Source organism: Lygodium microphyllum, chromosome 13 (genome assembly GCF_053477565.2).
Source record: "Lygodium microphyllum isolate KBCC chromosome 13, Lygodium_microphyllum_v1.1.10, whole genome shotgun sequence".
Taxonomy (NCBI): domain Eukaryota; kingdom Viridiplantae; phylum Streptophyta; class Polypodiopsida; order Schizaeales; family Lygodiaceae; genus Lygodium; species Lygodium microphyllum.
The window spans coordinates 9,296,319-9,313,815 of NC_141147.1; the positions used below are offsets into that span (position 1 = coordinate 9,296,319).

The 17,497-nt window shown below is 47.8% G+C and overlaps 1 protein-coding gene across 1 annotated transcript in view; it reads right to left on the reverse strand.

Moving 5' to 3' along the window:
- The window catches only part of LOC148026325 (factor of DNA methylation 3-like), a 157,635-nt gene that overhangs the window by 41,244 nt on the left and 98,894 nt on the right, over positions 1 to 17,497 (reverse strand). Inside the window, exon 5 of the mRNA XM_087690742.1 lies at positions 5,317 to 5,535. Within this exon, the coding sequence (XP_087546868.1) occupies positions 5,317 to 5,535 (219 nt within the window). The remainder of the gene's footprint in view (positions 1 to 5,316; positions 5,536 to 17,497) is intronic.

Genomic DNA, 17,497 nt, shown 5'->3' on the forward strand with positions numbered 1-17,497 from the left:
CGCCAGTTCACCATATGCATCCACGAAGGGGGTCATATACATGGTCCCTTGGTACAATGGCTTTATTGTGGAGGCGTTTGCACTCCATAACAGGTTTCTTCGGCACCCGGTCACCCTTCTTTTCCACGGCCTAGCAATTGAGTATTGCTAGTTGGTGGAAGACTTTGGGCGGCTCTTCGGCACTGTCCTTCCCGCATCCTTCGTAGATGCAGTGACAGCTGCAGGGGTCTCAAAGATATGGGTAGTAGTGAAAGAGATCAAGAATATCCCATAGTTCCTAGAGATTGAGGCAGGCGGGCACTCTTTTAGGCAGCAGGTCATTGTGACTGGGCAACCAAGGCAGTGCCTGTGCTGCCACGACTTTGGGCATCAGGTAGCAGTTTGTGCGCGTTTCGGAGCCAAGGCGGCTCCGCCCACAGGTCCGCAAGTGGACACTAACGGTTTCACACGGGTTCAGAGTGACAACAGAGAGGGAGACGGCAAGGGGGGGCGCAGCCAGCTCCTCACACCCAACCTCGTCAATAGGGTGTTGCGGGTAAGCAGCCCCCTCTCGGCAGAGCACTCCACAGCCCCCCCCCGACAGGACCACAGTCCCCCACATTCTCCACATGTGCCACAGACTGTCTCGCCTGAGTTCCCACAGGCCCCTCAAACCCCCCCCCCCCCCCCCCCCAACACACACACATCCCATGCCCCCCCTCCCCCCCACTGACCTTGGCCCACAGTCCCCCCTCCCCCCCACTGACCTTGGCCCACAGTCCCCCCATCACCCCCCCCTACCAAGCACCCCCCCTGATCCGCACCCAGGTCAAGTGAGCTCCCCCTAGACCCACCCCCCCTCCTCCCACAAGAGGTGATGAGCCACACACACCTACCTCGTCTGCACACCAACAGTCTCCCCCCTCCCACACAACCACCAGCTCATCCGCCCCTACCACCCGCCACACTTTCCCGAGATAGGCACAACTGCTGCCACAAGAGTTCTTCCGCAGTGGCCCATGGTCCTACCTGCAAGTTGCGGAGCGCGGAGAGTTCCCACTACCTCTAGAGGTCGGGATCTTCGTGGTTTGTAAGTCAAGGAGGGGTAAGGTCCACCTACTAGCACCACCGGATGGACCAAACTACGCCTTTTTTCTTCAGTCATCTTACTCAGAGGAGTGGACGACTACACAGATTGAGGAGGAGTTGAAGAGCCAGGTGGCGGATCACATCTCCCAGTGGATGGGAAATGAAGGATTAGCATTGTTTGCACAACAGTGGCCAAGTTGCATGATGGGCATTAACTTGTGGGCTAGCGCCGACGTCCCACACTTGAGCATTATCTTTCAAACCCCCCCCCCCCCCCCACACACACAACGGAGAGCACCAAGGGACGTGATCAAGTGGCCCTCGGCATAGGCGGCCCACTTCTACCAGTGTACAGAGTCGCGATTTTCAGCATGGCTGATAGATGCATTGATACTACCACCTGGAGCATCTATTACCCCTATGGTCCGGTCGAGGGCTATCATGGGGGACTGGAGTTCACCATCCAGACCGGTGGCAAACGCACGTGATGCCTGGAAAGACCCTGCCTTCCACAGGAGGGGAGCAGTTGACAGGCACCACGTTATCCACGGTTCTCCTGACACTTGACCCCCCAGCATCCGCCCTAGATACACGATCCTGTCGGATCCCTGACTCCATCTATAGGAGGGAGGAGGTGTCAAGATAGATAGAGCAGATTTGGACCAAAGAGTGGGTCAGGAGGGACAGGATAGCAAAGGAGGTTGTAGAGGTCCTAGCCGAGTAAAGCAAAATTTGCCAAGAGGTAGCCGTACAGGCCAAGCAACAGTGTTGGGAGGAGGAGAGAAAACTCCGGTGGGACCTTGCAGCCACGCATAGATTATTGCACACCAGGAGACCCCACCCTCCACGCACAGGAGGTGCACGCGCGTGCAGTCATTGTTGGCCTAGAGGATAGGTGCTCGGAGTTCTCTTTCTGCACTTCAGCAGCCTTTTGGGCGCGTAAGGGGGACACGATGTGCAGGGAGTTCTTCCAGGTGCACCAGCCCCGCACCGCGGGAGAGCAGATACGCAGCCTTAGGGATCAGTATGGAAGGACCCGTTTTAGCCCTGATGAGGTGATGGAGATTGCCACCGACTATTACACGCGCCTCTTCCAGCAGGAGACAGCTTTAGCTAGAGGACAGAGATGCAGACAACAGGTATGGGATCACACCCCTTCCCTCGTCACAGAGGAGATAGGACACTCCCTCCCAGCCCCCTTCACAGAGAAGGAACTAGAGGAGGCTTTTCATACACAGGATGGGTAGAAATGCCCGGGGGAGGATGGCCTCTCTAAGGCTTTCTTCACTACCCACTGGGATGTGGTGAAGGACCCCCTACTAAGGGCTTTCCAAGAGATCTTCACCTCAAGACATGCCAGGGAGTCTCTCGGCAGGCCTTATCAGTCTTCTCCCCAAAGGGGGAGACCGGTTGGAGCTCTCCCAGTGGAGATCGATCCCCTTATTGTCAGTGGCCTGTAAGGCACTGGCAAAGATGATTGGTAGGCGACTACGCCCCGTGCTTCCAGATATCATTCATGACACAGAGACAGGCTTTGTCCAAGATAGGAGCATCCTAGACAATGTATTTACATTCTTTGAGGCGAGAGAGTGGGCTCAACACAGTGGGTAGAGACTGTCACTACTACTCTTGAATTTCGAGAAAGCTTATGACAGGGTGGACTGAGATTTCCTAGAGGGCACCATGGTGAAGTTGGGATTTCCCCACGCTTGGATTCGTGGGGTCTCCGGCCTGTAGAGATCAGCCACCAGTAGGGTTCTCATAGGCGGAAGGCGAGGGGAGGAGTTTCAACTAAAGAGATCGGTCCGATAGGGCTGTCCCTTGGCCCCATACCTATTCTTGCTCTTCGCAGAGGCGATGTCTCACTTCCTCAGGTCACGTGTGAGCGGACTACGCGGCCTCCGACTTCCAGTGAGAGAGGAGACTGAGTTGTTAGACTCAAAGTACGCAGACGACACAAGTCTCTACATAGAGGACAATGAGATGATGTTGGAGAGAATGAGACTAGCTCTTGATGTGTTCTGCGTTGCAGCAGGTGCGAAAATCAACTGGCCAAAGTCGGTTGGTTTCCTCACAGACCCGGACTCCAGCACGAAGTGGAGCGTCCACCTGGGATTTAGATGGGTGAGCAAAGGGTAGACCGTCCGATACCTAGGGTTCTAGGTGGGACTCGACATCACTCCTACCCAGCAGTTTCTTCCTGTCCTAGATTCTACTTGTAGGAAACTAACCTACTGGAGCACGGTTCGCCTCTCACTAGCCGGTCGAGCCCTGGTGGTTAACCAGGTCCTCCTAACGACGGCTTGGTACATCGCCTCGTGTTGGTGCTTCTCCTCATTGTGCGTAGGGCAGCTTCGCCGCCTAGTGTGGAATTTCCTTTGGTCTGGGCCTAATGGCTCCAGGGACTCCAGGGACTCCAGGGCCAAGGTGGCGTGGGCGACCATCATACGACATCAATCAGAGGGAGGGCTAGGGATCATAGACCCAGAATATCAAAGTATGGCCCTCTTGGGCAAGCTAGTTGTCCGTGGTCTCACACTAGGTGAGCAGACCTGGAAGGTCTTACTGCAGGAGGGCCTTCAAGATTGTAAACCGAGGCTTGGCGGTGAGTGGAGGCCATCCCTGAGATGGATCTTCATGTCAGCCCAGATCACCCCCCCCAAATCACCTTTCCTGCAGAGCCTACTCCGCGTGTGGCAGGGCCTCCGTAAGGCCCTAATCCAGAGCCCCCCAGGTTGCCAGGAGGAAATAGACCATCAGCCAGTAATCTGGAATCTCCAGGTCAAAAATAGGAAGGGGCACAGATAGGTGAGCGCTCCCACATCCAGTGGGCTGGGTGGGAGGCTGGCCCGGCTCGTTCCATCAGGACATGGCGGGAGGTGTACAAGATGGCGGACGAGGAGGTGCTATAGCGAGTATCAGGTTGCACGAGAGGAGTAGAGTTGAGGACAAGAGAGATAGACGCAACAATACCTCCGGAGTGGCTTGCCCCCCCCGATACAGTGGCCTTTGGAAACCCCAAAGAACTGCCTTTGGTCTTGTGAGGAGGCGCAGCTCGTGTGGAGAGGAGCATGCCGTACCCTTTGACGTATAACGCCTAGCCTTGGGTGTATCTCATGGGGAGCTTTCTGTTCGCAGGCAGTTAGCCAGGGCCGTCACCTTTTGTATGAGGCCGGGATGCAGGACATAATATTCATGATCGAGGCAGGGTCATGCGCAGTGGTCGGTCTGGAGGCTCTATCCGTCCGCCAGGTACTAGAGCCCACAGGAGACTGCTCGGAGATATGGGAGATCATAGGGAGTCTTACTAGATGGCATATTTGGAAGGCGCGATGCCAAGTGGTTTTCAGCGGAGAGAGACTTTCAGCACTTGTGACCTTAGCAGAGCTATGGACCTCCATCATCCATTCCCTCCACGGCCGATGGGATCAGGTGCAGGGCGAGTCCAGGGCAAGTCAGGAGCTCCGTGGTCACTTCATGCGTACCTGGGGCGGCCAAGGTTTGTTCTTTGTGATGCAGGTAGGCAGCCCCATTTGGCGATATACGCCCACACACCCCCCCCCCCCCCCCCAAATGACTTCTTGCCCCCATCCCCCCTAGACCGCCTTGAGAGGCTTGTATACATGATGTACTGGTGACTCTGATTCAGCTCCAGCTAGTCTGTTGAGCAGGAGCATTCTGTTGTAATCAGCTTTTTAAGTAATATAATCAGCCACATTTTACTTGCAAAAAAAAAAAGACCATCTGACTAACTGTTTCCATAGCCCTTGTGTATGGTTTGGCATTGTAGATTATCAAACTAGCCGTTTCTACAGCCCTCCTTATTAAGTAGCCAGCCTGTGAGTCTACTTCTAGGTTTGTTTCAAAGTCTTTCATTTTCCAATCATTAACATGATCTCAAATTTTGCATTTAAACTGTTTAATGATAAGAAATACAAGGGCAATAACTATTAGTAGTCTATACCACACATTATGGATCCTGAAGCATAACAAGGAATGACAGTCACAGTGCTGTATTCAAAAACTCTTAGTTATTCTTTTCGTGATACCTGAAAACTGTGCCAGCTGAAAAGTTTCTGGAGGGGAATGTTATACAGCTACATGGACATTGGTTTAGTCAAGCATCCTTTAACATTGAAGGTGACATAATATGTACGTCCCATTTGACCTTTGCAAGCATCCTTTAACATTGAAGGTGACATAATATGCATGGCCCATTCGACCTTTGCAAGTGTGATCAGAGAGTACCTTATGTTTATTTTCATCGATCTGCACCATTTTGAATGGATACCATGTACCATCGCTTAAATGCTTTTCCCACAGTGAAATCAGAGAAGCACAAGGCACATACCAACCCTCCTCGTGATTGTTAAATTGCTTTTTGCAAAACTCCCTCCAAGGTTCAGGATCCAGCTCTCCCACTCTTTTGATACAAATGTTTTCACCATCTCCTCTACCATCAAGCATCTGAATTGTATTATAATAACCATTATTGATATTCTTAATTCAAGCAACAAGAACTCCATTGAGTCTTAATTCTAACAGGACTAAAAGGTTACAATCAATATTGTGCAACAATTAGATAAGGTATAAAGGTCATAAGATAATTTTGACATGGAGACTAAAGCAAAATCAAAGAATTGCAATTGCTCCATGTGTAAGCAAGTTGAGTGCTCTTTTCAAGCCATCTGAAACGGCAACCTAGAATATCATGTCACGATGAAAGTTTGGTGACCTGGTTCTGACTGAAAACTGAGAACATCTGTTTACAGAAATATCTGTTTGTTCCCAACAGCAGTAAATTAATATCATGTAACTAGCAGCAGCAATCTTATTGATGGTTTTAAGTTGTCTAATCCAGGTACAAAACGTAAATACTTGTAGGGATGGACCACACTCATATCATAACCCACAGTACCTTAAATTTGACTAGAACGGACTTCAACAACAGTGCATATGCATCTGTCTGCGCCACATCCAGAGAGAGAAGAGAACTCTCTGCATCAGTCTTCGTCACATTCAGTTTGTGGCTATAGAGGTCATGCACATGTGTCACATCAGCTTTCTGTGTCACTGTGTTTGTCACATCCAGTTCATGGCTGTACAGGTCGTGCACAGGTGTCGTGTCAGTTCTCTAAGGTCAGCAGAAGTCAAACTTTCATTACTCACAGAAGCAGAGGGGCTGCTTGTCAGAAGCGGGGGGGTTGCTCAAGCTGAGGGCATGCTTCTTTGCACACAGAGAAGGGTAGACAGAAGTTACCATTTGCTCAACCCGTGGCCTCTACTTCCCCCACCATAGCAGCACTTTTCCAAGCATTGGCTGCCCTCTCCTCATCACTCATTCCCTCCTCAAAAGAGTTACCACAGGATCAGCAAAGTGTTGAAAATTCAGCATTACAAGATCCTGCACAGCAGCCAGGAGGAGAAAACTTGATCCATGAGACAGTAGCTGGTCCATCCTCCACCCTTTTGGACTCTAGTGCAACCCCCATAGCTCCCACGGCCGACACTATACCACAGATCAGGTTTGATCCTGACACAGAGCTTGACATTATAGATAGAGTGGCGGCCTTGGAGACATCATCTCTGGCGTGCCGATTTGTAGGTGACCAACCACCAATGCACACATTGAAAGACATGATACAGGCAGCTCTCACAAGCACTCCAGTGATAGTTACAAAGGTAACCCCATTGGGTAAAGGGTGCTTCAAGGTCAGCTTTAGGACACCAAAGCAGTCTACAGCGGCGCTTGCCACTAGCCCATTAGACGTCCAAACTGTGGTTTCCTTCTTTGATAGATGGATTGAGGGCAAGGGTTATCCCACGCTCAGAGATGGCACGGCTATCACAGTACACCTCATCGGCCTTGATGAGTATTTTCTGCCTCATACAGCCCAAATTGGCAAAGCTTTTGGGCATGTCATTCAGCGGGACAGGACCTTCGTAGATGCAGTGGGAGGAGGGATGACCTCAGCACCCATCATTCAGACTTATGGTCCCTACTTCAGCATTGGGATTGCTTCATCAAGGCATCAAGATTCTATCAATGCATGGAGGGTGTATGATTCAGACGATATATTACACTGGTCTCCCATGACAGTGCTTTGCTTGCAAGATGGCAAGCCACCTTATAGTAGATTGCCCTAGGATGGAGTAGAAGAGACAAACTACTAGGCCTCGCCCAAACTCCTATCAAGAATCTGAAGGGGGAGGGCCCTTGCCTCATAAGAGTGAGAGGGAGTGGCAGAGGAGACACACCCCTAGAAAAAAGAGAAGGCAGAGACAGAGAAAGGGAGAGAGACAAAGGCGAGAGCAGCAGGCCAAGAGATGATGGATAGTTGTCAGGGATCCTAGGCCTACTACACATAGGAATTCGATTGCACCACCTAAAGGCAACAAAGATGACTGTATGAGAACAGGAATGGATCAAGCTCAGCTGAGAGTGAAGTAGATAGTATGGAGAGTGAGAGCATGACACCCAATGCAATAAACACGATGAGTGCCCAAAACTGTGTAACATAGGCACATAAAATAAAGGGAATAAATCTGGGGGAAAAAACCTCTTGTACGGAGAGTAAAAAGTGCCCCAATGTCCTATTGAAGATCACCGACACTTTTCTATGAGTGTAGGCGTGAGTGAAACCCAACAAATCCCCCTAGAGTGAAGAGTGATCAAAATACAAGGGTCATCTGCCACCAAAGGAGATCAAATTTAAGGCATTACGAAATGCTTCAAATTTGTCACGAGGAAGAGCTTTGGTGAAGATGTCTGCCACATTATTGGTGGTAGGACAATAGACAAGGCTGATATCTCCAGCATGTAACCTCTCTCTAACAAAGAGAATGGATCTCAATGTGTTTCATGCGTGCATGAAACACTGGGTTCTGTGCCACTGCAATGGCACTTTGACTATCAGTGAACAAAGGAGTAGGCTCCGTGACAGATACATCCAGATCAGCTAGCAAGCGTCTAAGCCATACGCATTCAACTGTGGTAGTGAAAGGTGCATTGTATTCAACTTCACATGACGATGTGACAACAGTGGATTGTTTCTTGCTAAGCCAAGAAATGCAAGATGAGCCAAGAAAGAAACAATTGCCACTAGTGGAGTGACGAGAACCATAATCATCAGCCCAATCAGAATCACTGTAAGCACGAAAGTGTAGTGGTCCCCCCTTGGTATAAAGCAATCCAAGAGTCCTAGTACCCTACAAATAATGGAAAACATGCTTGACAGCCTGCCAATGTGACATGCATGGCTGATACATATATCTACTCATGGCTGAAATTGCAAACCGTATGTCCAGCCTAGTATTGCATAGGTAGATAAGGCATTCAATTGCTGGAGCATGTGTGTATATCAAACAAGTCATTGTCATCATGCAATGACAAGTTCAGTCTAGGTTCCATTGGTGTACAGATTGGCTTGCAATCCTGTAAGCCAAACCTCTCAAGAAGTTTACCAATGTATCTCAACTGTGATAAACCAATACCTCTAGCATCATGAATGAACTGAATGCCCAAGTAATAGTGCAAAGATCCCAAATCTAACATCTCAAAAGTTTGTTGTAAATTTGTTTGAATGCTGAAATCTGATCAGCATGTGTCCCTGTAAGCCAAAGGTAATCAATATATAGACAAATGATCAGCATGGATCCCCCCTCTTTACATACGTAAAAAATAGAATCTGATGAGTTGCTGTACATACACTTCTCCTTGAAGTTCTCCATGTAAAAATGCAATTTTTATATCTAGTTGATGCATAGTTCATCCATAATGGGCAGCCAAAGCAAACATAGAACTAATGGTGATCATACGAGAGGTAGGAGCAAATGTTTCCTCATAGTCAATGCCTTTCTTCTGTGCATAGCCCTAGGCTACAAGCCTAGCTTTATATTTGTCAATGGATCCATCTGCATTCCTTTTCAGCTTATAGACCCATTTTGTTCCAATGGCTTTCTTCCCAATAGGCAAATATACTAAATCCCATGTTTGATTCTTTATGATGGAATCAAACTCAGCTTGCATTGCTGCCATCCAATGCACACACTGTTGTGCATCCTCAAAACATTCAAGCTTCTCATCATCAACTGTATGTGTTGCCATAATAAACTCCATGGTATATGCACCATCATGCATACAAGCTTTCCTTCTAGTACGACCAGCCACGACTATCTTTCATAGTCTCTAAATATCATCTAAGCATTTGTCTGTCCTCCTGACTATGTACAAGCTCTTGCTGAATTTCAGATTCAACACCTTGCTGAATATTTAGATCAGCCATGGGCTCATTTTCTGCATTCTCCAATGGAACAGCTGGCTGAGCATTATGTTCATTTGCTAAAACTCCAGTTGTATCACCAAATGAAATGGGCAACAGCCCTTCAAATACATCACCGGCAGCCTGATATGTGTCAAAATCAGCAAGGGATAATTCTGATTTTTCATCGAAAACCGCATCCCTACTGACAAATACCTTTTTAGAGACAGGATCATATAATCTATATATCCTTTTCTCTCACTGCTGTACCCCACAAAAATGCATTTGACAACCTTGTTATCCAACTTTTTTCTAAGTACCTTGAGAATGTGTGTATATGCAAGACACCCAAAAGTACGAAAGGGCCCAAAAAAAGGTTTCTAGCTGTTCCAAGCCTCAAAAGGGGTGATATTCTTTAATGCTTTGGTGGGGCATCTATTCAAAATATGGCAAGCACACATAACTGCTTCCATCCAAAAACTGTGACAAGCTCTTTGCTTTCAACATACATCTAGCCATCTCCATGAGTGACCAATTCTTCCTCTCTGCAACCCCATTTTGCTGTGGAGTATAAACAACAATGTATTGATGAACAATGCCCTTTTGCTTTAAAAAAGGTTTCAGCATAGAGGACATGTATTCCCCCCCTTGGTTCGAATGGAGAGTTTTCACCCAGCAGCCAGATTGATTTTCAACAAGTGCTAGAAAAGCCAAAAATGCATCATACACTTCTGACTTTTTCACTAAAGATCAAACCTAGTAGAAGTGAGTAAAGTCATCAATAAAAGTGACAAAATAGTAACAACCGCCCAATGACTTTTTCTACATAGGGCAACATACATCTGAGAGTACTATTTGTAACCTAGCAATGGCTCTAAAAGCAACATCACGGGGAAATGAAAACCAATGCATTTTCCCCAAAATACATCCCTTGCATAAGTGCTCAAGAGGTCTCTCCAAGAGAGGTAAACCATCAAGCATCTGTGTAGGCTGCAAAAGCATCAAGCTACCATAGTTTACATGCCCCATGCGAGCATGCCATTACTCCGCGTGTAACATAGCAGGAGTAGGAGTGGACGCTAAATAGGCCTACTGATCAATTGAAAGTGCATTCAACTCATATAACCCATGACATAGAGTGCCAATCAAGACCAAAGTCATGTTCCTTATCTCTCACCATGCATCTGTCATCATCAAAGGTGACCTGCAATCCACACCATGCCAAAGAAGAAATAGATAACAAATTCTTCTTTATACGTGGCACAAACAAGACATCTTGTAGGCGGAGAATAGAGCCATCAATGGCTGTGAGCACAATCTCCCCAATATCTCTAGCAAGATATGATGCATTATTGGCACACTGTACAGACTTGCCGACTGGGGCTGCAACAACGGAAGCAAAAAAATCTTTGTGAGATGTGATGTGCCTAGATGCATCACTATCAAAAAACCATGTGCTTGCATCCTCAGTAGAGCTGAATGCTCTATGAGCCCAAGAAGAGTCATAACTTAGGTATAAAAACAATAGTCCCTGTTTGCAACAAAGGACGCTGACTTTTTTTTTTTTGGCAAGTAAAATGTAGCTGATTATGTTACTCAAAAAAACTGATTACAACAGAGTGCTCATGCTCAACAGACTAGCTGGAGCTGATGCAAAGTCACCAATACATTATGTAAACAAGCCTCTGAAGGCGGTCTAGGGGGGATGGGGGCAAGAAGCCATGGGGGGGGGGGGGGGGGGGTTGTATATTGCCACCTGGGGCTGCTTGCCTGCATCACAAAGAATAGAACCTAGCCGCCCGTATCAGAAACACGCATCCCTGATTCCTTCTTCTTCTCCTTGGCTATGCGCTTCTTACATTTAGTGATGTAGTGGCCTGACTTTATGCAATAGTGGCACTTACCCTTCTTGGTTTGTGTGCCCCCTTGTTTCTTATTGCCTTGTGAAGTGCCTGAAGTCCCAAAGCTCTACGAAGCATTCTTTGCTTGGCTTCCCTTACCCTTCTATCGTGCCATAAAAGCATGCTCAGAGGCTATAACTGTTAACATCCACACCACTATTCTTTCGTGTTTACTCCTCCTCTAGAAGCAAACTAACCAGCTGAAGGAAAGTAAAGTGGCTGTGGGGCAATCCTCATGGTGAGGTTCAAGGCCGTATGAAAGGCCAAGTACGAGGGCGACAATGAATTTAAGGTAGTAGATATCAACTGTGCATCTGAGCAATACTCATCAATATTCATAAGTTGCTCACGCAAGTCCTGAATTTTATTTAGGTGATCCTGCATAGAATCACACTCATCCATCTTCACTATTTCAAGCTCATTCTTCAAGAAAGAGATGCGGGTCTCATTCTTTCCCGCAAATATCTGCTCCAAGGTTAGCCAAGCTTCTCGTGAAGAAGCTACAGACTGAATGTGAGGGATAATACACTGCTGAACTGCCTATGCAATCAGTGACAAAGCTTGTGCATCCCATGTATCCCATGCCTTTTGTGCTGCTAATCTCTAGGGAAGTGGCTGAGTTGGAGCAGGCCGAGTTGCCCGTTGTCCACGTCCTCCTGGAGGAGTAGGTGGAGCCACAACTCCGAGCCTCACTTTTTCACCACTGACATAATCCCAAAGATTCTTCGCTATCAGCATATTTTTCATCATGAAGCACTAAAGTGAATAGTTGTTACCATCCAACCGATCCTCCTTGGATACATAAGTAAATACATCACCTCCCTGATTTGCCATGATAAACAATACTGAGACCAGAGAGTAAAAGAGCAATGTCCCAAGTTGGACCAACCTCGAAATCTCAGAATTTCTAGAAATTACAACTTTTTTTTTTTTGGCAAGTAAAATGTGGTTGATTATATTACTCAACAAAACTGATTAGAACGGAGTGCTCATGCTCAATAGACTAGTTGGAGCTGATGAAAGTCACAAATACATCATATATACAAGCCTCTCAAGGAGTTTTGGGGGGGATTGGGGCAAGAAGCCATGGAGGGGGGATGTGTCGCCATCTAGGGCTCCCTGCTTGCATTACGAAAAATAGGTCCTAGACACCCCAAGTGCGCATGAAATGACATTGAAGCTCCTAATGAGCCTTGGATTCGCCCTGCACCTGATCCCATCAGCTGTGGAGGGAGTGGATGATGGAGGTCTAGAGCTCTGCTAAGGTCACCTGTACTGAAAGTCTCTCTCCGCCAAAAGCCTCCTAACATCGCGCTTTTCGGGTGTGCCACCCAGTAAGACTCCCTATGATCTCCCATACCTCAGAGTGGTCTGCTATCGGCTCCACTACTTCGCGGATGGGTAGAGCCTCCAAACTGACCACTGCATACGACCCTGTCTTGATAATGAATATCGTGTCCTGCATCCCGATCTCATATAGAAGGTGACGGCCCTGGCTGACTGCCTGCCAGCAGAAAGCTCCCCATGAGATATATCCAAGGCTCGGTGCTATATGGCGAAGGATGCGGCATGCTCCTCTCCACAAGAGCTACACCGTCTCACATGACCAAAGGCAGTGCTTTGGGATTTCCAGAGGCTGCAGTGTGCAGCGCTTACAACCTCCATCCTCCTGTATCTGGGCAAGCCAACTTGCCACTGCCAAACCTCCATGTGCCACCAGCCATAAGAAATATGATACCCTCCTCAGTCTCCAGCTATCCCATAGGCGGCGCCAAAAGGTCCGTTGGAAAGGCTCCGTGATGCTATACTCCACTCAATGCCTGCTACGTGACGGCACCCAATCCATATCCTCCTGCATCAGTACATATCTATGAATCCTGGAAGTGTACTCCAGAAACCTTGGTGGCTTCTTGGCGACCGTAGTGGCCGGCCATAGCCACTCTCTCGGATCCCACTCCAGCTCATCAAGTGGTCAACCCTCCCAAATCTAGAGGCGCCACTCCCTGAGCTCCTTCCAGAAAAGGAAAGGGTCCAGCCGCCTTGTCTTCCCTTGTAGGCCCATCACCGGATCCTCCTCCATGAAAGGACAGCTATCCCCTCATCCTGCTGCCCTTTGTCAAGAGCCAAATGCCCCCCCTCCTGTACAATAAAGAAAGGCCCAAGTGGAGTGCCACCCACTCTACCTGCCACCTGTAGGGGGACGCCTGCTGGTGAAAACCTAGCGGCCCATACCTCCCCGAGCTCTATCGGCTCTTGTATCAGGAGAGCAACTAGCTTGCCTAAGAGGGCCATACTCTGATACTCTAGGTCAATGATCCCAAGCCCTCCCTCTGACCGATGGCATATGATGGTCCCCCGTGCCACCTTGGCCTTGGAATCCCTAGAACCGTCTGACCCCGACTAAAGGAAATTCTGCACTAGGCAGCGAAGCTGCACTATGCAGGATAAGGAGAAGCACCAACATGAGGCAATGTACCAAGCCGTCGCTAGGAGGAGCTGGTTAACCACCAGGGCCCGGCCTGCTAGTGAGAGGCGATCCATGCTCTAGTGGATCAGCTTCCTTCGAATAGAATCAAGGACTCGAAGAAACTGCTAGGCGACAGTGATGTCGAGTCCCACCTGGAACGCTAGGTAACGAGCGGTCTGCCCTTTGCTCACCCATCTAAATTCCAGGTGGACGCCCCACTCTGTGCTAGAGTCTGGGTCTATGAGGAAACCAACCAACTTTCGCCAGTTGATCTTCGCATCTGTTGCTGAACAGAACACTTAAAGAGCTAGCCTCACTCTCTCTAGCATCAACTCATCATCCTCTATGTAGAGTGCTATATCATCTACATACTCTGAGTCTAGCAACTCAGTCTCCTCTCTCACTGGAGGTCGGAGGCCGCATAGTCCACTCACACGTGCCCTGAGGAAGTGAGACATCGCCTTTGCAAAGAGTAGAAACAGGTACAGGGCCACACGGCAGCCCTGCCAGACTGATCTCTCCATCCAAAACTCCTTCCTTCACCTACCACCTATGAGAACCCTGCTGGTGGCCGATCTCTAAAGTGCGGAGATCCCGCGAATCCAAGCTTGGAGAAAACCCAACCTCACCATGGTGCCCTCTAGGAAATCCCAATCCACCCTGTCATAAGCTTTCTCGAAATCCAATAATAGCATGGCCAGTCTCTGCCCACTGTACTAAGCCCACTCTGTCGCCTCAAAGAAGATGAATACATTGTCTAGCTTGTCTGTGTGATATGAATGATGTCTGGAAGCACGGTGTGTAGTCACCTTACGAATCATCTTTGCCAGTTCCTTATAGATCACTGATAATAAGGTGTTCCGTCTCCACTGGGAAAGCTCCAACAGGTCTCCCCCTTTGGGGAGAAGACTGATAAGGCCTACCAAAAGACTCCTTGGCATCTCTCCTGATGTGAAAATCTATCGGAAGGCCATCAGTAAGAGCTCCTTCACCACCTCCTAGTACATAGTGAAGAAGGCCTTAGAGAGGGCATCCTTTCTCGGGCATTTCTTCCCATCTTGTGTGTGGAAAGCCTCCTCTAGTTCCCTCTCCGTGAAGGGGGCTAGGAGGGAGCATCCCATATCTTCTGTGTCGAGGGACGGGATGTAATCCCAGACTTGTTGTCTGCAACGTTGTTCTCTGGCTGAGACTGTCTCCTGCATAAAAAGGACCTGTAATAGTCGGTGGCAATCTCCATCACCTCGTCTGGGCTAGAGTGAATCCTCCCATACTGATCTTGAAGGCTGCGTTTCTTGTCTTCTGAGGTGCAAGTTTGGTGTGCCAGAAAGAACTTCCTGCACATCGTGTCCCCCTTCCACACCCAAAAGGCTGCTGATGTGGGGATGAGAACTCCTAGCACCTGTCCTCTGTTAAAATATTGAGGATGCATGCTAAGAAGGATCACTGATGAGCAAATAGACAATCATAATGAGACATAAGCATTGACAAAGAAGAGCAATTGATATTATCCAAGCATAATGCAAGTACAACTAATGAGAATGACTGATAGAATGAGTGTTGAGATGAGTGCCTTTTATAGGCTTACAGCAGGTGGTATTGGTAGGTGGAGAAAGGTGGAAAGTGACCATGGTATTCACCAACTTTGGTTTTAATAAACCATGCATACATGACCTAGTCTAAGGCTTTATTTGCAATGTGTTTCTTTGCCTTGTTTGTTCCTTACACAGAGGCTATGGTGGATGTGATTGCACATTTGTCAACACCCCTCCTCAATCACAACCAAGAAAGACACTGACTATACAGAGGCTGTCATGAATAAAACCTTGCTAAGTGCAGACATGGAAAGAACTAACCATACAAAGATAGAGGCTGTCACAAGGCCTCACTAAGTGTGTAGAGGCTGTAGTGTGCAGAGGTTACATGAGGAGTATAAGAGCTTATGGTGGGAGCATTAGGCAAGTCCACATTTTAAACTTTAAAAAGTCTATCAGAAAATGAGCTACAAAAGAGGGACTGGTGAGTCCTATCCTTTTGTTCTTGGAGTTCTTCTTCTTCTTTATTGTTGTCTTCATCTTCTTTGACTGTAGCAAGATATGCTCTTTGAGACCTTCTCTTAGCATAGCAAAATTTCTCAATATGCCCAGTTTTCTTACAAAAGTAATAGACTATGCTCTTCTTTCCTTTCACATAGAGGAGTTGTTGGTCTCCTCTTGGGATGCTTGTTTCTCCCTTGCTCTTGATCTTCTTTTCCTCTTCTAGGAGAGAGGCTTTGATATCCACAAGCTTCGGCTTTGACATGTTGATTTATGTGGTAGACACATTATCAAACTCGGATGGAAGACTCTTGAGAAGAACTCCAATGCAAATGTCTTCATCCATCTTCAAGTTGATTCCTGCAAGTTGTGTCAACAAGCTTTCCATATAATTCAAATGAGTTGCAAGTGAGGTACTACTTTTCATGTCAAGCCTAAAAAATTCAATCAGTAGACCATATTTGGAGGATTTTGAATGAGTTCCAAACAGGGTTTCTAATCGATCCCATGTCGCATGAGAGGTTTCACAATCATCAATATGATGAATGTAGCTATCATCAAGTTCGAGCTTGATAATAGCTTGAGCCTTATCATCATTTTTATCCCCATATGACTGAAAGTGTAGCTTCCCTTGGTTTCTTCTCTTGACCACTTGTGATTGACCACAAGCCTTTCTTCATTAGGATCAATTTGATCCTAGTTTTCCATGTATGGAATCCAACACTGTTAAATCGAGTTGTCGGTGAGTCCTTGGCCATGTTGAGGTTGCACGATCAGTAGCAAATCAGCTCCAAAAGTTCTAGATTTCAGCAGCAGAAGAGTTGAGCACAAGTGCCAAGAAGTGTTAGAGGTAAAGGCACCTCTGCCTAGCCGCCCATATATTACTACACTGACAGTACCCACCACTACACACTGCAGGTGGTGGGCGCCCGTCACAGTCATTTATTCTTTATTCTTTTAGTGACAGTTTGAATAAAGGAAGGCCCGGTCACACATTGTGATTGTTGGAGTTCCCACCTTTGACTCTCTCTCTCTCTTGGCTCTTGCTCTCCATCCACCATAGCTCTCACCGCCAAGCTTATTCCTCTTGGGTTCCACTTCCCTTTCAACTGGTATCAGAGCAAAGGCATTGGAGCTTGCCCGGCATTCTCTTCAGCCCAGATTTGAAGAGCTTCAATCCGAGCTCCAATGGCAGCCATGGCACCTTCATTTGCAGGAATGTTTTCATCTCCCGCCTCCTCCCCGAGCTTCCAAACCTTCATTGGCTTCTTCTCGGGCTGCATTGGAGCCCCCTCGACAAAGCCAAGTGCACCTGAGGACTGTTGAAGACCCCCCAGCCCCAAGGAACAGCTAGCGCAAATTTCGGTGCATTTTTAGGGGGCTGAGCTGACTTGCTCCTAGCATTTCCCTGCTCTTTCTCAGCTTCCCGACACTCTTGGCAACCTTCCTGATCATTGTTTGACTCCCTGGCATTAGTACTTGGCTCTCGGTGATCGATTTGAGTGCTTCCCCCTTCAGCCCTTGCTGTATACACAGTCCCAAGACAGTCAAACCAGGGCAGCACTTGACATTTACTGTTTGATGCTTCTTGGGATTGCCCGTTTGATGCCTATTAATGCCCGGTGATGCCCGGATGTTATGGGATGCTATGTCTGTGCTTTGGGACTGATTTGGAGAAGATTTGAGCACTGTTTGAGCTTCATTTAACAGTAAATTGCTTGCTGCAATACAATGGGCTAAAGCTCATTTACTTGGTGTATGCATTGC